The following is a 21,794-nucleotide window of genomic DNA, read 5'->3' as shown; positions in this document are numbered from 1 at the left end:
ACCTTGGGTGTCCAGCAGTCTAGGGTTTGTGGGCATTCTGAACTTCAGAACAACTGTTGTGTGCAGAACCTCTTTCCCCAAAGCACTGGTCATGCTATTGCCTATAGGAAGTTGAGTATCTTACTAAAATTGAAAACAACAACAAAAAACAGATTTATGGAGAAATAATTCATATACCATGTAATGCACTCACAGAGAGTCTACTAGTACATTGAAAGAGTTGTACAGCCTTCACCGCAGGTGAAATACTCGTTCATGCTACGACACGGACGGTCCTTGAAAGCATCATGCTAAGTGAAAGAATCCAGGCACAAAAGACCACACATTATATGATTCCATTTACTTGAAATGTCCAGAATAGACACATCTCTAGAGACAGAAAGTAGGTTATTAGTTTTTTGGGGCTGAGGAGAATGGGAACTTGGGGGGCTATAGCTAAACAGTATGGGTCAATTGGTATGTGAATTATATCTCAATAAAGCTGTTACAAAAATGTTCAGAAGTCTCTAGGTGGCTTTCTCTCAGTCATTGGCTGGGACTGGGCTATGTGGTCATGGCCAGCCACCTGTCAGTGGGGCTGGGATGTGCCTGGCATGTTGGTTTCTGCTGAGCGAACTGGCGTGGAGGGTGGGAGCCTGGCATAGTCCCTGTCACTCTCCCTCTCTGCCTCTCCTTTCTCATTCTTGTGATCCCCACCCACGTAGCTGCTCAAGCCCCTGCCCTGGAAGATCTTTCATCCTGTCTGTCCTCTCCTTCCCTTTGCACTTTGGAGGCCTCGTGTGCTTTCCTGCCTCCACTGGTTCTTGTCTGAGGCAGCATGAGCCTCCCATTTCTCTCTGCTGCATTCTTGCTGCCCTTTAGTTCATTCTGCACACAGCCCTTAGAGTTATTGCTTAAATTGCAAGTCCGACCATATTGTGCCCTTGCTCAGACCTTCCCTGGCTTCTAGTTGCTCCTGTGATAAACTCCAGTTCTTTCCTGTGGCCCATGGGCTCCGCCCACCTGGGCTGCCCCCTCTCCGGCCTTGTCTCTCACTCTCTCTGATCCTCCCGCTCCAGTTCCACGAGTGTCCTTCCTGCTTGCGGCTGGGCTGTGTCCACCGCAGAGCCCTAACATGTTCCTGGAGAGATTGTGAATGTGCCATCTTCTCCAGGAGGCCACCTGACCCACACCCTCATTGACTCTCTGTCACGCCCTGCTGTGCATTGCCCAGTCTTCATCTGCCTCCTTGTGTCTCTCCCTCAAATCCCAGCATCCGGGACAAGGCCTGACACACAGAGGGTGTGAGTGAATACTTGTTGAATTAATGAACAACTTCCACTTGATATTTACATGTACATGACGGCCCTGTGGCTCTGTCCCTGTCATATTGTGATGGCGATTAGGAGAATGTTTAAATGTCAGTTCCCCATTTAGAATGCGAGCAGGATTTGCCAGGAGGGGCTACCGGTTATTGTACCTTGTCACTTGTCTTGTTGGGGAATGCTCGTCTCTACCAGAGTCAACTCGGTAGAGAAGGTAGTGGCAACGGGCGTCTGTGAACACAGGAGACCAGCCATATTCATTGCAATTATTTTGGAAGACGGCAAAGGCTGTTGCTTCAGAAAATGTTATCTCAGAGCCAAATGCAGCATCTCTGCTTCTAAACTTTAACAGGTGTGTTTGCTAGTGAGGCCTGCTTTCCCAGCCAAGGCTGCAGCAGATCTCTTTTCCTTCAGTGGGTACTGGTTGGGTTAGTGGCAGAGGGACAGTTATGTGAGATGATTGTAAAATCATTTTTAAACAGGGAGTTAATGAAGGGTTACTTAATCAGACAGAGACTTATTACTTAAGTGGAGGGTCGCTCAGCCAGCAGGTATAAATTATCTCCTGATACCAGCTAGTTGAGTGTAAGTGAGACGTGGCTGGGCAGTGATGGTTTCGATGGTCTGGATACACTGTGCTGCTGTGACTACTGCTACCCTCTTCACTTTTTCTTCACCTCCCCGTGACCTCCACCCCATTTTTGGTACAGCACCATGCTTTAAGGGACGCTGCTGGAGCAGGGAGGAGGCTGACCTGCACAGGGCCGGCACTGGAATGTCGCTGAAGACGGCTGCTGTTCGGGCAGGGCCTGGCGGAGCGGCTGGAGCAGGCGCTCTCTTCAGCCTCTGTGTCCCTTTCTCCCACCCCACTGGGTGATTCATGCACATGTACCATTGTCACCACAGTCTCAAACCAAACCAACCAGGAAACCTGCCCCTTTGAAGCAAAGCCTGTGCCGAGAGTCCTCTGGGCGTGTCCTTACTGTTCCCGTCGCTTTCCTTCCTCGCCCTTTCACCCTCTGCTGTGGGCCTTCTCTCCTCACCAGGGTCACCGGTTCCCTCCTCCTCTTCCCCCTGCCAGGGGTATCCAACAGCCCGAGCAGCCGCTGTTCCTCCCGTCGGCTTCCGTGGCCCCTCCTGGCTTTCCTTCCTGGTGGCCATTGCTGGCCATCTTCCTGCTGTGGTTTCTGTGGTGGGAAATTGCTTCAGGGTTTGGTCCTGGGTCCTCTTGTTTTTTTGTTCCTAATCTCTGGTGATTCCACTCAGTCCCACGCCTCTAAATGCCATTTGAAATGTACACTTGAATTTCTTAGTATATTCACAGATAGGTGCACCTGTCACCACAGTCAGTTTTAGGACTTTTCCATCCCTCAGAAGGAAACCCCGTACCCTGTGGCTCGCTGGTAGCACATATCGGCTCCATACTCAACATGTTGTTGGATGCGTTCGTAACAAATGCTTTCCTTTGGTTTGCTTGCTTTCTTTTCTTGGTTTGTATTTGCTATTGTTGATAATACTGTGGTGAACATCTTTGGGTCTTTGGCTTTTTTAGCAAGAGAGATTTTATCAGGAGAGGTCTTTTTGGGTCAGCTGTTTTGAACATTTTTATTGCTGTTAAACATATTGCCAAATTGTCTTCTGAAAGGATTGTTCTAATTATACTGCCAGCAGCAGTGCTGCTAATTCAATATGTATAGAATGTTGCCTTATTGTTTTAATTTGTATTATCCTGGTAACTTGCAAAGCTGGGTTTTTTTTCCAATGTGTTTTTTCACCAGTTGTCTCTCTTTCATGTGAAACTCTTGTCAGGTCATCCGATAGCATTTCTGTCTCTCGCCTTATTTGATTCTCACTAAAACTGTTAGGGTTTGGTAGGGCAGTTGGTGTCCTGGCCATTGTGCTGGCGAGGTCCCTAATGCTTTGACATGCCCAAAGTCGCCCATTTATTCAGGACAAAACAAAGTACACAGCCAGCTCTTCGACCTGACACAGTGGATATGTACACAGCTGAATATAACACGCATCTGTGCCGTAATGTACCTGCATTATGTGTAGTGGCTTTGAAAGGCCTACGACAACTCCCAGAAGAGCTGCACTTGTTCCTGGACTAAAGCTGAAGTAATGGGGAAATTTGTTATAAACATTTTATGATACATCACCTTAGCACAATTGGAAATGGAAAACTGTTGCTGGAACTCCGAGAAGAACATTTGACTTAGAGAGGATTGTCTTCAGATCAGCATGTGTAGATTCAGTGGGTAGTGCAGAGCTTACTATACTTGACCCACCTTGGTCACCTTTTTGTTGTTTGAATATGCCATGTGTTTGTCCTTTTCAGACTGTCTTTTTGTGCTGTCAGTACAGCCTTTGTCCCAGCCTTCACCTAACCAGGTTTTCTAACCCTTGAGTTCTGTGGGGGATGTTGGCAGGGTGACTCCCTGTTCCTGTCCTGTCTTTTGTCTTTCTAGTAGTATCCTGACTTTTCTTTTGGGAAGGCAGTTTTGGAGGAATTGGCCCACTCATTATGGCTGATCCTATAATTCCTCTCCTGATAAATTTACTGTACGAAAGGCAGGCCATCAGGGACCACAGGCTAAGTTTTGGGGCTGGATCTGAGCCCCCTGGGAGGAGAGGGCTTCCTCTTTGTGCAGCTTTTGAGTGGAGCTGCTGGCAGCTGCCTTGGGTCCTGTTGGGGGAGAGTGTGGGAGCAGCACCAAAGCCGAGGACGTGGCTGAGGAATGGAGCGCAGGAACCTGTCCTGGCCTATCGCGTTGGTGCCTGCGGGAGCCCGCCCGATGTGATCCTGGACTGTCAGGTTCCCTGAGGCAGCAGTCTGCTTTTCCCTGAGCCAGCTGAGGTTGGGTTTTCCGATGCTGGCAACTGAGCGTACTGCTCAGGGTCTCAGCCTAGACATCGCCTGCTCATTCCCTTCTCTGGTCACCCCGGGTGTGCGGAGTGCTTCTCCCTGTTTCCTAGAGTGGTGGGCTTGCCAAGCTGCTGACCACCTCACCTCCCCTGATGTGGTGCTATGCTCTTCTTGACCACGCCCTTGCCTGGGCTTGACTCCCTGACGAGGTGACTGGGGGCCCCTAGGTAGCTTCAGGATGGGAGCTGGTCACCAGAAAGACCAAGGCAGGATTGGAGATGAGGGGCTGGGACTTTCAGCCCCACCCTGTAGCCTTCTGGGAGGGGAGAGGCATGAGGATTGAGTTGATCACCAGTGGCCAACGATGTGGTCAACCGTGTCTGCATAATGAAGCCTGCACAAGAAACTGAAAGCACAGACTTTGGGATGGCTGAACTGGCGGAGGTTCTTGGAGGGTGGTGAGCTGGAGAGGGCGTGGAAGCTCCGCGCCTCTCCCCCGTACCTTGCCCCGGGTGTATCTTCATCTTCATCCTTTGTAATATCTTCTAGAATGAATGTGTAAACATAACTAAAGCATTTACCTGAGTTCTGTGGGCCACTCTAGCAAATCAATTGAACCCAAGGGGCAGCTTGTAAGAACTCTGATTTATAGCTGGTCGGTGAGAAGCACAGGCTGCGCCCGAGGCTTGTGACCGGCATCTCAGGTGGGGCCAGTCTTGTGGGATTGAGCCCTCAACCTGTGTCAGAACTGAGTTAAATTACAGAACACATACTTAGTGTTCACTAGAGAAGAGTTGCTTGGTATGTGGGGAAAGAACCCCACATGTGGTCACAGAAGTGCCAAGTGGTGTGTGCAAGGAGGAAGACCACGATCTCCCAGGTTGCCAGACTGCTCAAGTCAGCTCCATCTCTGAAGTATGCACCTGCCAACGACGCTTCTTCCGTCCTCTTTGTTCAGTGTGTCTCCCTTTGAAGTCTTCTAAAATGCTAGTCTTATTCTGTGGCTTAGGTTAGAGTCCTCCTCCTACGTGAAGCTTTCTGTAGCCACATAGCCTTTCTTTCCTTTAACTCCTTCAGTCCTTGTCATCTGCCACATCTCTAAATGCTGTGTGTCCTTGTCATCTGCCACATCTCTAAATGCTGTGTGTCCTCTGGACTTGGTCCTGGGTCTTGGGACCTGGTCTCTATTATGCTCTCTGGGGGCGGCATCCAGTATACAATCCACACGCGTGTATCTCCCGTTCAGAACATTCTCCCTAGCTCCAGCTCTGGATTTTCTGCTAACTAGCTTTGTGACAGTGCCCACCATGTAATTTAACTCAGATTCTATCTCATTTCTAAAGTAGGAATAAAATCCTCCCTTGCAGGGTTGTTGCAAGGAGGAAACGAAGACTTGTGTGTGAACCTTTTCTGAGTATCCAGATCTCCAGCTCTTGCCTTTGTCCTGTGACCTAGTGGGGCACTCTCCTGTGCTCAGAGAACGCACTGCAGAGGTGAAATCACAGGTGAATGCTGAGGTCCCGCCAGGTGAAGTGGCCTGAGTCTCTCAGCTGTAAGTGGCAGAACAAGCTGGGATTATCAGCTTCCCAGTTCCTAGAAGAGGGGGAACCACTTGCCCTGACACCTCTTTTCAGATACTTTTGTTTAGTTGCCAAGTGAGCGAACGCTTCCTTCAGCTGTTTGAGTTGTGATGGGGATTCCTGATAGCACGGTGCTGCTGCCCCCTGGTGGTAGGGGCGATGATACATGTTTCTATTTCTTTAAAGGAAAAATGCTCATTTAGCTTGGAAACAATTTCAAAACAGCCTTTTATGCACAAAGGACTTTGTTCATGGAAAAGGAAGAATTGCCATCTTGAAAATGATGATAAAGCTGTAAAAATCTCTATACCAGTCAGGGTTCAAGAGATATATACATACTCTTAAAGGGAAATTAATCTGATACTTGTTAAAATGGTAAGGAAGACTTTATTCAAGACTATTGCAATAGGGGAGAGGGATTGAATTCAACTCCAACTACAATAAGAAGGACAAATAGGGATTTGTAGTCAATGAGCAGAGTGAGGGACACACACACACACACACACACACACACACACACACACACACACACACACACACACACACACGGATTCAAGCTCATGCACTTATGGGAGCTGGCCACGTAGTCAATGAGCAGAGTGAGGGACACACACACACACACACGTAGTCAATGAGCAGAGTGAGGGACACACACACACACACACACACACGTAGTTAATGAGCAGAGTGAGGGACACACACACACACACACACACACACACACACACACACACACACACACACACACACACACACACACACACACACACACACACACACACACACACACACACACACACACACACAGATTCAAGCTCATGCACTTATGGGAGCTGGCCACCAGGCTCAGGGAAGCAATTGTTTTTGTGACTGCCATTGGATCCTGAAGGCCTGAGACAGGCAGGGAAGGTGGAGGTGAAGTGGGGGAAGCAAGGACAAGATGGACTCTGCAAGGCTGAGCTGGACCCCACGGGGGAGTTCTGGAACCCATGTGGGTTTCTCACCACTCCTCAGCCTCCAGATCTGATGGTGGGGGCTCTTGCAGGAGAGGCTGGCACTCTTTGCTTCTGTGCTGAAGACACACTTGGCCCAGGAGCTGGAAGAGCTGAAGCAGAAAATCTGGCAGGAGCAGGAGGAGCCGTGGGTGGGAAGCTGCCCCACGCTAGCAGTGTTGTGAGTGAGCCCTGCATAGAGGCTGCCTGGCCCCTTCTGCTTTCGGGATCATATGCAGCATGCTGACTCAGCTACGCAGGACGGGCTCCTGGGCAATGTTGTTCCTGCTTAGCTGAATGGACACGGTGAAGATTTTAACTTCTGATGTGAATCTCAAGTCCGCTCTCTGGAAGCAGGAGATAAATCCCCACCGGGAGAAAGCATTTCTTTCTTTGCTTCTCTAACATATTTGATATCTTACTTATTATTATTTTTTGCCATGAGCTGTGTTTTATTTTCATTAGTCATACAAATAATTTTCTGTCATATTTCTGGGCAAACCAGAGAATCGGCATGACTGGGGGTCCCCTCAGAGATGCACAGGCCAATGGCATTGGCGCGGAGTGCCCGGCTTCACAGTGCAGCTTGTGGCTTGTGTCCGTCACACAGGTGGCTCTTCCTCCACACCACGACTGGGGACTCTTAGGAAATTTCACTCCGCTTCTCCTGCTCAGTGGTCTCTTTGGTCGGCAGGGTGTTCTTCTCCTGTGTCTCCGTTTTCTTCAGCTTGACCTTATCGAAGCTGGCGATTTCCCCCATGTCTGGCTTGTCTGCCATTTTCTTAAAACTCTCTGAGGTGTCTTGCCCCAAGTCCAGGCTCCAGGTTCTCCCACTTGTCTTGCTACAGCAGGAGACTTGACTTATTTTTAGCACCTGGAACAACTTTTTGTTTTGTTTTCTCTTTGGCAAGTCCGTACTTATAGGTTTAGATGGGTTAGACAGGATTAAAAATAGTAATACTTCTTTTCCTCCTCCTCCTCCTTGGATCAAACAATATTGATCTGATATCATGTGGTGCTTTCAGTGATATCAAGAAAAATAGTTACTAATTCCTTTTAGATTCTTGGTTTTCACATTTAAAGTAGACAGGTGTTTGTGTTGCAAGTGCAATTACAGTAGGTCTTGTAGGGGATGCATTTTAAGGGTTAGGAGTCCTGTTCAGATAATAAGGCACAAGGAGGAGGCTGAGGATTGACACAGGAGAAGCCCTCTTTGTTTCCTTCCTGCAGACATTTATTAATCGTCTCTCATAAGTTGGGTCCTGTGCTAGATGCAAGCAGTAGAGGAGGTGGCCTTGGAACGGCAGTCATTGCAGGCAGGTGCCCAAGTATGAGCAAAGACGCAGGATTTATGAGTGTTCCTGGGGCATTTGGGCACAGCAGATGTTCCCTATAACATGAGGTGCCCACAGAAGGGGATTGGGAGGAGATGCAGCTGGCCAGAGAGACCGGGTGGGGAAAAGCTAGCCCTTCAGGCCAGGCTGAGGGGCTAGGACCAGTCCCGGAGGCAGTTGCAGAGGGAGGCTGATCAGCATGGAAGTTTCTTTCTTCATCTGGGGAAGGAAGTAAGGGGGGGACAGTGGGAGGAGGAGTTTGGGGATGAATTGCAGAAACTGGCCTGGATTATTTTGCACGGGGAAACAGGTGGATGGAGAAGTCAAGGCCTGCTGCCCTTCACGCTCATCCCTAACCCTCCCCTAGAAGAGGTACTACGTGGACTTTTGAATGTTCCAGGTTCCTCAGGTGGAGCGCTCCGTTTGTATTTGTTGCCCTCCTATCCTAAATTTCTGACTGTGAATTTGGAGGTGAGGAGACCTGGCTTCAAATGCTGGGATGATGGCTCACTGCTTTTGCTTCCTAATACTCCCAGTCCCTTTGAGTCCGCCCCTTCCCAGGGCCGTGCCCAGCCTCCCCTGGGGCCTCAGCTGCTGCCCCTCAATCTCCCAGCACGTTCACAGCCACATCTCCATGCATCTCTGACACAGATTGTCTGTCTCTAGGAGTGTGCATGCCCGAGCCAGGCCCCATTTCCCATCCCTGGCTGTTCTCATAATGCTTCCACTGTGGCCCCAGGAACTCATGGTCTGTTGGTAGCAAACTCCCCTATTTCATCTCATCCTCTTTTTTTCCCCTGAAGTTCCATTAACCTTCTTATGTTAAGCTAGTGGCTCTTTACCATGGCAGTTTGGGAATATGTGGGAGTGTTTCTGGTACAACTGTGACCCGGGGTGTCACCCACATTTAGTAGGAAGGGACAGGAAACTAAATGTAGATGTAAGCCCGTTCTGCACAGTAAAGCACTGTCCCACTCACAGTGCCAACGGTGCCCCCGAGCAACACTGTGAGATGGAAACGAGCTCTTTCCCCGTGACCTGCTTCCCCTGCTGTTCTCTCAAGTGGCTGTTGAATTTTCTTGTACACCCCAAGGACCTCAGAGCCTAGAGGTGGGGTAGAAGCTGTTTTTTATTGCTCTTCAAAAAAACCGTAACTCTTTATAATGGGTGTGTCATTAGGATTTGTTACTCCTATCTTTCCTTGTGTCGTGGTCATTTACAAATATTCTGGTCACCTCTCCTCGCTTACAGGTGGTTTTAGTTCCTGGCCTGCTTTTCCCTCAGCACCTCCACTCCTGTCTCTGTTCCTAGTGACTTCCACAGCCACTTAGAGGATCATTTCAACACTGCCTCCTCTTCTCCACCTGCCTCTGGCCCAGGGCTGCAACAGCTAGCCCTGTGCCAACAGCTCTCATATTTATTTCTCATACAGAGCTCCGGACTAGAATGGCTGAGTGGACTTAACTGCCTACCCCATCTTTTGCTTCCCTGTCTCTGCAGATCGTACCACTGGCAGTCCAGTTGCTCAGGTCAGAAACCTTCAAGTCGTTGTCGATCCCTGTTTCCCTATCTACCCCACCTCTAACACATCAGTAAGTCTAACTGGTTTTACCTCCTACATATATCCCAAATACGACCGCTTCTCATCACCGCTGCTGTTGCAAGCACAGTCTAATTCACCATGATATCTCGGCACTTTGTCAGTCTCTCTGTGGGTCTCCTAGTCCTGTAGTCCACCCTCCATGTGGCGTCACGTCAGAGCACTTTTCTGCTTAAAACTCTCCAGTGGGCTCCTGTTATACATATAATAAAATTTAATAAAATCATAATTATTTTCAAATGCCTCCCAGGCCCCACTTGATTTTCCCCTCCTAAGTTCTCCAAACTGATCTCTCTCTAGTCTTCCACTTATTCACTCAGCTCCAGCCATATTTGTCTTATTTCTGTGTCTCCAAGGAAACAAACTCGTTTTCCTCCTCTTCTCCAGGACATTGCATTTGTTTTTCCTGCTGTAATAGCTTTCTGCCAGATCTTTGCCTGACTGCCTCTTCTGCATCCTTCAGGTCTGTCCTCAAGGACCCCATCCCCTCTCTACCACCATGTCTTATTTATCTCTTTCCCTTTTGATTGACAGTCTCCTTCCTCACTAGAGAAGAAGCTCCTTGAGGGCAGGTGTTCTGTATATCTTGTTCAATCTCTGTTGCCTAAAACACTGTCCAACTAAGGAAAGTCATTTAATTTCTCTCCACCTCATTTTCCAAATTTGTAAAATGGGCACAGGAAGGACTCACCTCTTGGGCTGTGTCTTAGTCCGTTTGGGCCGCTATAACAACATACGTCAGACTGGGTGGCTCATGGACAACAGACATTTATTTTGCCCAGTGCTGGAGGCTGGACGTTCAGGATCAAGGTGCTGGCAGATTTGGGGTCTTCTGAGGGCCCACATCTGGTTCACTCATAGGTGGTGTCTTCTTGCTGCTGCATCCTCACATGGCTGAAGGGGCGGGGGAGCTCTCTGGGGTCTCCTTTATAAGGCACTAGTCCCATTTGTGAGGGCTCCACTCTCCTGGTCGAATCACCACTCTTAATACCATCACGCTGGGATGAGGGTTTCAGCATATGAATCTGGGGGGACACAGACATTCCGACCACAGCAGGCATGTGCGAGGTCTGGCGGCAGCGGCACAGCTGTCATTTCCTGCACTGTCACTCACACCCGGGAAGCTTGGGCAGCTGGCGGTTTCCCTCCTCATCCTGTGCCTCTTCTCCTGGGCGTCATGCAGCAGAGTGTGGATTTGGTTGTTTTGTTCAAGTAGGGCTTACTCCTCAGGAACAATACTTATATTTTAAAAAAAATCTTCAGAATTCACTGTGCCAGTTCTAGGGCCCTACTCTGGACCTGTCAAGTCAGGGTCTCCAACCCAGGACGAGGAGTCCACCCTTTACAAGAGGCCAGGACTCGGGGGGCGCACTGTGGCCCGAGAAGTGGGCTTGATAAGTAGAGAGTGTTACTGGGGCATTTGCACCTGCAGCCTTTTCTGGGTCTTTGCCTGTTTCTGGAAAGTTGCCTCCCTCCTTAGTCATAATTTGTTGGTGAGGAAGGGAAATGCATCCAGTCACCACTGCTGCCCTCCTAGGAGTTTCTGTGTCCGTCTTGGCCCTGCTTCTGTGGGTGGCAGGATTTCCCAAATCACATTCATGACATGTGGCCCAGTGAGATTTCTCATGGTTTGTAAACTTCCTTGTATAAAAGGCCACGTGAAACGATGCAAGGATATCACCTTCAGTTACAGATTTAGTGAGACGCTTTTACTGAACAGAAAGATGCCGAGTCTGATGTGAAGATCTGGGGTTGCTGGTGCCCCGTGCTTCAGCCCAGCAGTCACATCCTGCAGAGTTCACACAGCAAGGCCAAGCTGCGCCGTCATCTGTAGGACGGAACAAATATGGAAGCTCCATCCCCATCTCCCACCTGCACCACTGCTTTTCACTTTCAGTCATTTTGTTAATCACGATGTACTTTTGTGGTCATCTGATATAATCCTGGGTCTTTTAATATATAGTCTTTATATTTTTTTGCATTTAAGTAAAGTGTAAAATAGTGTTGAAAACAAGAATGCATTATTTTACTGGGGTTTGGTATCAGAGGTTGTGGGTAAAATAACATGACCATAATAATTGAAAGCCTCCTGTAATATGGACTGAGAGACTAAAGCATATGGGGCGTGGGTTTAAAGCCCTGCATTTGGTATTCTGTTCCCATGTTGAAGTACATCCAGACTCCACATTTGAGTTTTTGCCCCGGAGCTTCACATAGCAAAGCATAAAGAGCTACGAGAGGAACTCAGGCCAAAAATGAAGACCAGGATTTTATACAGCTTAGGCAATGTGTATTTTTTTGCTTTCTGTTTTTCATTCCTGACATGTTTCCCCCAGGTGGTGTATGTGGTTTCTCGGAGAGTTTTGATCTGATGTGTTCTATTTTCCCCTAGGCCAGGGAGAAGAGCAGACGTGCCTGTGAGTGGTGTGCTGTGGAGAGCCCTGGTGGGAGCTCTTCAGTGAAGGGGCGTAATTGTTCCCATTGCAACATATCCAGCTCCTTTTGTTTGTTCAGAAATAGACAGAAGGTATTGAACAAAACCCAGCAGAAATGAAGGGAAGCTTTTGACTTTCTTTTAGTTCTGTGTTGAAGAGATAAACACTGTGTATGTAGTGCAACATAATAAGTACCTGCTAATAAAATGCATTCTCGGTAGAGGAACCACACATGTGAAATAATAAGGTGAAGAGAAACTATCAGCATGTCAAAATTGCAAATACATTAGTGGATTTACTAGTTATGTGAAAATACTAATTTGTCAAGTTTTAGGTGAACCAAAATAGAACATACCGGGGTGGTATCAGAAGGGGTCTTCTGCAACTACTGGAAGGATTTAGTCTGCAGGACAGCGTGGCTCTAAATGGCGTGCACTTTACAGCAGTGGAGTGGAATGCTGTGGTTCTGTTTGTCCGCCGCCTGCTGTACAAAGTGCCAAGGCACCGTTACCCAGGCTGGACTCTGCCATTTCTAGTCTGGAACATGGCAACACATCCTGAGGGATCTCTCTGTCTCCCAAGTCCGCCCTTTCTTGCCCATCCTCCCCAGGTGATAAAGCAGTCTTTCTAAAGCAGGTATTTATCTGTGGCAGTGTTTTGCGGAAATAGTATCAAAGGTTTCCCATTGCCCACACAGGTCAAGCTCACCTGCCTTAGCGTGTCGTCCCTGTCCTGTGCTTTTCTTCAGGCTTTCCACTACACAGAATGGGGCACTAACCTTGCTCCGACTCAGGATCTTTCCTTGACACCTTCAGTAGCAAAAAATTTCTTTCTTGCCAAAGTTTTTTTCCCACATGGATATAACAATGCTTATCACATTGCATACTAATTATTAGTTTTCATGTCTGTGTGGACTGCATGCGTGGAGGCTAGACAACTGGAATTGAGTCTTTTTTTTTTTTTCACCCCAGCCTGGTACAAAGTCTGGCTCATACAGGCTCAATCAATGCTCGTTCAACCCACGTGCCTTGTGTTTCTCTGGAATTGTTTCCTCATCAGTAATGTGAGGATTAATAACTGTTTTCCTGTGCTGTTGTAAGGATTAGAGACAATGTCTAGAAAGAGCCTGAAATGTCGTATGTGCTCAATAAATAGTGATTGTTGTTTATATTCATTTGTTTCTGACTTCCAGAGGGTGTTTCAAACTATTTTTTACTAATAGCATAAACTATTAGTTAATTCTGTTCTTAAACTATAGAGTTTTACAGTTTTCTGTTTTGATGATGTATACATATTATTTATGGGGTAGTTGAGTGACCTTGGGCAAGATGCTGAATGTCCCTGGGCTGCTCAGTGTGTAGATAGGGGACAATCTACTTTATTTTGGCAGAGGAGTGTATGGGCTGTGATCTTTGGACTCAGGCAGAGCTGGATTTGCATCCTGGCTCCTCTACTTATTAAATGTGACCTTTCACAATTTACTGACCTTTACTAAGCCTGTGTTTTCAATTGTAAAATTAAGAAGATAGAGTCTGGTTAGCTGGAGAATTATCAGAAATAATGTATATCAGTGGTTGGTATGGTGCTTGCAGTGGTCGAGCTCAGGAAGTGTTACTGTCTTCACTTTACCCACTTGACAGGTAGGCATCTGTCAGCTGTACCGTACCTGGTGATCCTGTTCGTTTCTTTCTAGCTGGAAGACCTACCTATCGTTAAGATTTTCGTGGGTATTATTGAAAGTTTTAGCAGCAGGGTAACTAGTTAAGGGTATAAAAAGATAGTTTCGCTGCAGGATTTTCATAGTCAAGTGGGAACAGATGGGGGAGCCTTTATTTTTGGCTATGTCTGACTGTGATCTTTAACCGACAAATTTTCTTTAAAAAGTGTTTATCTCAGTGGTATGCTACAGGTATTTATTGCTGTGTGTGGCTTAAATGAGCAAAATTTAGGCATCTATATCAGGAATATGTCAGAGGAAGTAAGCGGAATTTCTGATTATTGAAGTCAAGCCAAAATGAAGTGGTAGGGTTTTTACAAAGAAGTATTAAATCTGGAAATGGAAGCCACTGGAAAAGGTGTGCAGGCCATGTGGACTAGGTCTGGGGTCTGGCTCAGGGCTTGGCCTGGTTTTCTGGACAAAGAACAGGACAAGGAGTTGGGAGGTAAGGTTTTATCCTGAGTCAGTCTTTCCACACGTTCTCTTCTCTTCTCTCTGGCTTTCAGATTCCTCTTTGATAAAAAATGTAGGTGTTAACTAAATGATCACTCATGTGTGTTCATTCACTTGTAAATAGCTCTGTATTAGATACTGAATCTCAGATTTGATTTAGAATTTTGAATCTATTAGTATTTTCTGTCACTTCAGTGTGGGGAGTTCAAGACATTCTACAAAAACTCGTTGAGCACGAGACGAGGCCCACCTGGAATTGTTGCAACAGCTGTTTTCAAACTCTGTGATCATGACTCACCGTGGGAAGTACATCATGTGTGTAAAACCGAACGTTTCATGCAATGCTGCCTATTTTTACTATGTGTGTCACACTGTGTTACTCTGCTATAACAAAGTGCCACACACACGGTGGCTTCTACAGAAGACATTTATTTCTCATAGTTCTGGAGGTCAGGAGATCTAGATCAAGGTGTCACCAGGTTGGTTTCCTTTGAGGCCTGTTTCCTTGGCCTACTTACAGATGGCTGTCTTCTCCATGTGTCTTTGCGTGGTCATCCCTCTGTGTGACTATGTGCTAATCTCCTCTTCTTAAAAGGGTACTAGTCATATTGGACTAGGTCCCACCCATATGACATTTTACCTTAATTACCTCTTTAAAGAACCTGTCTCCAAATACAGTCATCGTCTAAAGTTCTGGGCGTGAGGACTTCAACATATGAATTTTGGGGGGACACAGTTCAACCTGTAACATATACTATGGCCTATCCTGTCTTGTCCTATCTTACCTTGTCCCACCCCATTCCATCCTGTGGGATGCTGGTCATGCCCCACTAAATTGATTTTATGTTCCACAGAGAGGCCATGATATGGCTTTTACAGTATTTTACACACTTGCATTGCTCTTTCAGAATTGGTAATGGAATTGAGATGGGGTTGGCACAGTGGAAGTAAGTCAGCTGCCCACCTCCCCAGGGTCTCTTGTGGTAGTGTCTGTATGTGTTAGCTTTGCTCATGTGTGTGGCCTGTGGACAGAATACAGGCCAATGTAGCCATCAAATCTTGCTGGTATCCCACTTCAGTGATCTGAGAGAGAAAAAGAAGACATCAGTTCAGGCTTTTCTGGATATCATTTTAAAAAAGAGATTGATTTTATTCAAATTAATAATTGTATTAGTCTGTTCCTGTTGCTTATAATAAAATGCTTGAAACTGGGTGATTTATAAAGAAAATGAAATGTATTGCTTACAGGTTCTGAAGCTGGGAAGTCCAAAGTCTACCTGGTGGTGGTGACAGTGATCCAGGGGTCTTACATTGCAAGATGGTGGAAGCAGAGAGAGCAGAGAAAGAGAAACAGACTCTCCTCTTCTTTTAAAGCCCTCAGAACCACGCCCCAGACACCATTTTTAATCCATTCACTACTGCACGGTCCTACAATCCAATCACCTCTTCAAGGCTCCACCTTTCATTTACCATAACAGGATTTCCCACCTACTTAACAGTCACAGTGGGGACCAAGTTTCTAATACATAAAACTTGGGGACACAATTCAAGCCTCAGAGAGTTTTGGGGGGACATAATCCAATCTACTACAATAATATTTATTTAAAAACTTCTAAGTTTTGGGGATCTATTTTAGGGGAAGAAATGGCATATCTCTTAGTAAAATAAAATACAAAGACCTTCTTTAGAATGTTCCGGATTTATGTCCTCTCTGACCAACTGTACAAATAACCTGCCTTTTCAGGATGAAAGCCTTTGTTCTCAGTCCACAGGGGACCAGCCTGTTCTCAGAGGCCCTTCCAGAATGCCCACAGCAGACTGTAGAACGCCAGACCCCAGTGTGCCGGCTTTGGCTGTGTGCGAACAGTCCTGGGAGTGTGTGTTGTATAGGAGACGTCGCGCTCTGCCAAGGCCTGGTGTGTGGACTGTGGCCGTGTGAGACTGGCATGAGAAGGTGTCGTGAAGCTGTTGACGGGCCTGACCGGCTGCCAGCTCCTGTGCTCCAGCATATTGTCATTACTCTCCTAGTGTCATTGTAAAATGAGGTCTCCTGAAGTGTCCAATGGCTCTCTTAACATGCCAGTCACATTTTATGCATTTATGGGGAGAATTTTAGTGCGACTAGGGAAGTTGCATAGGACCAGGGATTTATTTCTTCCAAACTTGACGGCTCTGCTATGTGGATGAGTGACCCTGACAGTGGTATGAGGGAGAGGTCTGGGATTATGAGGAGAAGGGTAGTGTTTGTTGTGGCTACAGGTGGATTTAGAAGAAATAAAACAACTACAGCCACATGCAGCATAATGATGTTTGGTCAATGGTGGACTGTGTGTATGAGGAAGGTCCCATGAGATTATAATGGAGCTGAAAAATTCCTGTCACCTAGTAATGTCACAGCTGTCGTAATGTGGCACAACACATCACTGTGTGTCTGGGGTGATGCTGGTGTAAGCAAACCTACTGCACTGCCAGTTATTAGAAGTACAACACGTGCAAGTATGTATAGTACATAATACTTGATAATGACGACAAATGGCTGTTCCTGGTTTATGTATTTACCATGCTGTACTTTTTACTATTATTTTACGGTGTACTTATGTATAAAAAAGTTAACTATAAACAATCTCAGGCAGGTCCTTCAGGAAGTATTCCAGAAGAAGGCATTGTCACCACAGGAGAAGACAGTTCCGTGCGTGTTACTGCCCCTGGAGACCTTCCAATGGGGCAAGACGTGGAGGTGGATGACAGTGATAGTGATGATCCTGACCCTGTGGAGGCCTAGACTAATATCTGTGTTTGTGTCTTAGTTTTTGATAAAAAAGTTTAGTAAGTAAAAAACACCCAAATTTTTTAAAATACAAAAATCCTCAGGAGACAGCTGGGACCTCTGATGGGCCGACACTGCCCAGAGGGAGCAGTGTGAGCAGAAACAGCTCCGTCCCCTCTCAGAGATTAACTCCTTATCTCTCAGGTGATCAAATGACACCCTCTGTATTCTCCCCCACGCTCCAGAGCTCAGGTGTTGTGTTATTAACAGCCGTATTCACCTCGTATCTCCAGCACCCTCTCTCCCAGCAGCAGCACTTGCAGCACCGCTGTGCATTGAATGCCCGCACGTGCCCCCACCCGCAGCCTCTCACGTGACCCCAACCTAAGCAGCCTGTTTGCCGGATGAGTGAGTGGGCTCAGGGCAAGTAGGCCACTGCCCACACTTGGACACCACATGGCAGAGCCAGAGGGAGGTTCGCAGGTGGATCTCTGGGGCTTGGGTCCATGTGTTCTCCTTTCTGACTTGCTCTGCCTTCTGATGGCCTCATTCTGTGTTTGGCTCTGTGGTCTCTGCTGTGCAGATGGGCGCATGCCGATCTTCTCATCCTGCTGCTCGTACGTCACAATCCTGGCATCGTGAAGCGTGATTAATTAATCCTCTCCCTCACCCATATTTATCTTTTTAGAATGCTATTCCTGTTATATCCATCCTCAAATGCAGCACCTTCAAGATACAGAGAAAAAATTGCCAGCCTTTATCTTAAGAGGGTTTCTGGGTCCTGAGAGTGTGTGTGATGATGGTTGCTAAGCACCTTTTGTATGCTGGGCCCTGCTGTATGTATGTGCCTTTGTGTGTACAAACTAACCTGATCATCAGCTGCCTGGTGAGGGTAGCTACTATTACGAGTATTAGGCTAATTTTATTGGAGGAAGTTGAGGCATAAAGAGAGTAGCTAACATGCTCACGCCTCCTTGGTAGTGTTTGGAGGTACTGGGGTTGCAACCCTGGCCATCGGGCCCTGGAATACATGCTGTGTCCATTGTCCTCGGTCACCTCCAGCAGGCTAAGTGCACTCTCTGGTGTTGGATCTCGTTGCCCAACGTTGACATGGAGCTGAACAAACCGAAGGATGTGCCAGCCACCGTCAGATGCCACATCTCTAGTCTGTCCCTGAACCAGGAGGTCATCTGTCAACTTAGATGTGGTCGTCATTTCTTTCAAGACAAGAATTGGGTGAGGTAGAAAATGTCAGGATTAATTTATTCAGCTGCTCCTTCATCTTGTCACCAGCTCATTACTTTGCTACTCAGCCCAGAGAAAACGTGTTAAATGCTTTCTATTCATCACTGTCAGAGCAGATGGGGACCTGGCCTGGGTGAGGTTGTGCTCTTCTGGGGCCTTGATCTTGAGGAGATGGACTCTCAGCTCTTGTTTGCTGTGTACTTTGGGGCTGGGGGAGGGCTGGAAATGAAGAAAATGATGCATTTTCCAAATAGTTCCAGTGGTCCTCTGTTTTGACAGTGCCTTTCTCTGTCTACCAGTTTCATGTCTCGTTTGCTGCAGAACAGAATGGTGCAGACATAGGCAGCCCAGGATAGGGAATGCTCAGCTGCGTTGCAGCCACATCTGTGAGCAGTAGAAATACCTGCTGAGCGAAGTCTTTTGTTGTATTGTAACTGTGGTCCTTATGTCATAAAATCAAGAAGGTCTTTTACTTTACATGCTGAGTGCTATTACCTCAGAGATGTGACACGTATTGAAAGAAAACTGAGCAGCTGGGAGAGAAATTTTGGTTTCAAAAATTATAAAATTAGTTATACATCAAAAATAATGATTTGAGTTATGAAAAAAAGTTTATTAAAAACCAGGAGTTACAAAGTGGGTCTATGAGAGCATAAATTTAAAAAATTCTGTGAAGATTCATGGTGGGGATTTAAGAGTGAAACTCTAGGCATATTCGGAATATCCTTTCTTTAACAAAAATTTCTCATGATTTTACATAGTTATGCTTCCACTCCTGACATCCAAGCTTCAGTTTCCAAATGAAAGCTGGGTTTGTCTCCTGAATGTCTCAAAGGATTCTGAAGTCACCGTATCCTCACTTGATTCTGAATTCATTATCTTTTCCTCCCACATTTCCTATTGGAGTTAAGGCTGCAGCCACTTTCTTAGTCTTGGAAGCTTAAACCTTTTGGATTCATCCTCAAAATGTCTTCCTTATCCTATATCCTAGTAATTGCTTGTAATGTCCATTCTAATGCTTGAGTTTATCTCATATAGGATTCTTCTTCTCCCTTCCACAGATACAGCCGTGGTTGTCACTTATTACTGGGGTTAGTGCACTAGACTCTTAACATCATGTCCTGTTTCCTGACTTTGGTCTTTCTAATCTGTTCTTCAGATTGAAGCCTAAATTGCCTCCTTAGAATGCACGCTAAATCACAGTGTGTTCCTTAAGAACCTGTAGTGACTGTCCCTTGACTATCTAGTCAAGTCTCAGATCTGTCTCAAGGACACTCATAAGTTGATTCGAGCCATCTTTTTAGTCTAATTTCATACTTACTCCCTCTGCGTAACCTGCGTTTCATATACATTGGACACTTTTGTCCTTTAAGCCCATCATGTGGTTTCCGTGCCATTCCTGCGCAGCTTGCTCTGTCCTTGCACTCTCCATGCTTCTCCTTTATTAAGAAATTAGTAGTTTCTTCCTCCTCGTCTCATTGTCTTGCTTATTCTCAATTCATCATCCTCTTACTATGTCCTGAGAGTAATTTACCCGTTGGATTCCCTCACTAGATGATGGACTCTTTGGGAAAAGGGACATGTCTTATTCACCTTTTATCTTTCATCATTTTGGACAATGTTTTTACTTAGAAGGTAGTCAATACATGTGGCACTGAATTAATTTAACATTGCCTTTCCCAAATTATTTTCTAAAATGTATTAACGGAGAATCCACCAGGCATAGAATGAGACAAAGGAATTAGAAGATTAAGCTGTTGTCCTTGAAGAGATTGGAATCTAGCTGAGTGATGTAAAGTAGGGATCTTCCTTATACAGGGTGGATATTCAATATTTGTCAAGTGAATGTTGAGTGAAATGTGAAATAGCTTTAGAAGAAAGGGAGATGAGCATATTACGAATGAGAGATTGTGATGGAGAGCTGGGGGGTGCACAGCTAGCTCCAGGGGTACAGTCTTCCTAAGCTTCAGTTTCCTTCTCTGAAAAATGAGGATAACTATGGCACTTCTTTTGTAAAGTTTTTGGGGACAATTTAATGAGGGAACATATGTAAAGTGCTTGGCGCAGTGCCTGGCCTATAGTAAGTCCTCATTAAATGTCTGTTGCTGACATAGCTGTTGTTTTCTAAGCGCTGACAAAACGTCTGTGTTATGGTAGCAAAGACTGTGAATTTCCTTGCATTAAACTCCCACCTCTGTGAAAGTGAGGGGACCGCAGACGTTTCTTATTCCACTGACATGTTATGATAGTATTTTCTTCACTCACATGGAGCATTTGTAAAAACAACAATAAAAAAGCCCTGATTTTTCTGTATAAAACTTTTTTTTAAATTTAATTTTAAGCATTTAAAAATGATTTTTTATTATACAAATAATGTATGTTCCTTTTGGAAATATTGGAAAACATAAACAGGGAAAAATTATGCATAATCTTACAGGCAAGCACTGTTACCATTTTAGAGTGTTTCCTTTGTATTGTTTTCTATTCTTTTTAAAAATTGGATTCATTTTTAAAATTAAATTTATTTTGTAAATATAATTCTGTATCCTGATTTTTCACATAACATTAACAGACAATTTCCACATTATTGCAGATTCTTTATAAATGTCATTTTTAATGATTGCATAAATTTGCATTATGTTAGTGTATCATAGTTTATCCAACCATTTCTTTATTGTTGGATGCACAGATTCTAATTATTTATCAACTTTACATCGTTAGGTAATTTCTCCTTCTGGGTGTTGTATTAAGATCTCCAGAGATATTTCAAATTTTTCTGGGTAGTGCTTTAAATATGTGGTTATATAGTAAGCTGATGATTTAACCTAATTGCCTTTCATTTTGATAGAACATGTTTAGAAACTTGAAAGGAACAAGGTAAAATATTTAATCTCCTGATAAACTTGAATGATTGCTTATCAGGGACTCCAGCCTGTCACTGTGTACATTAAGTGAAGAACATGTATAAAGAATTGTTGATGGGAAACAGTTAATGAGGCTCACTGCAAGTTTATCTAAGTCAGTCAGTATTCTGTTAAGGAAGAAGCTTGTTTTCTTGTTACATGACAGGTCGTCTTTGCTATCTGCCAGTTTGTCGTATCATTAATCTTTATAGTGGTGGCACATGACTTTTTCAACCATTGTAGTTGGACCATTATGCTACCTAGATATATATGCAGAGTGAAGAAAAGCTGAGTTGATTTTTCTTGCTATGTAAGATATTAACTTGCTGGACATGTTGGATTGGCTGTTTCAGGATATCTGTGTTTCTTCTGTATTTTTATGCATTGGGGCAATCTGGGTGGGCAGTGTGACAAAATGAAAAAACTAAAAAGTTTCAACTCATAGTTAGGAGTTTGAATATAATTTAGTCATTTATTACCTCAATCCTAGTAAAGTCACGTGACCTTTCCAAGTGTAAAATGGGTGCAATAATACCCAAGGAAGTTACTCTGTATGGTAGGAAGAGCACTGGATTTGAGAAGCCTGGGGTTAAAATCT

General features: G+C 45.5%; 2 protein-coding genes across 7 annotated transcripts in view; one reads left to right on the top strand and one right to left on the bottom strand.

Moving 5' to 3' along the window:
• The window catches only part of TRAPPC9 (trafficking protein particle complex subunit 9), a 649,394-nt gene that overhangs the window by 84,277 nt on the left and 543,323 nt on the right, over positions 1-21,794 (top strand). The window lies entirely within an intron of this gene.
• On the bottom strand, positions 7,386-7,520 carry LOC134363537 (thymosin beta-10-like). Its single transcript, XM_063079069.1, has one exon. It carries the CDS (start codon positions 7,518-7,520, stop codon positions 7,386-7,388), a length of 135 nt encoding a protein of 44 aa, XP_062935139.1.

Source organism: Cynocephalus volans, chromosome 15 (genome assembly GCF_027409185.1).
Source record: "Cynocephalus volans isolate mCynVol1 chromosome 15, mCynVol1.pri, whole genome shotgun sequence".
NCBI classification, from domain to species: domain Eukaryota; kingdom Metazoa; phylum Chordata; class Mammalia; order Dermoptera; family Cynocephalidae; genus Cynocephalus; species Cynocephalus volans.
Note: the sequence above shows the minus strand (reverse complement) of the source record. Positions and strands in the feature narration are given on the sequence as shown.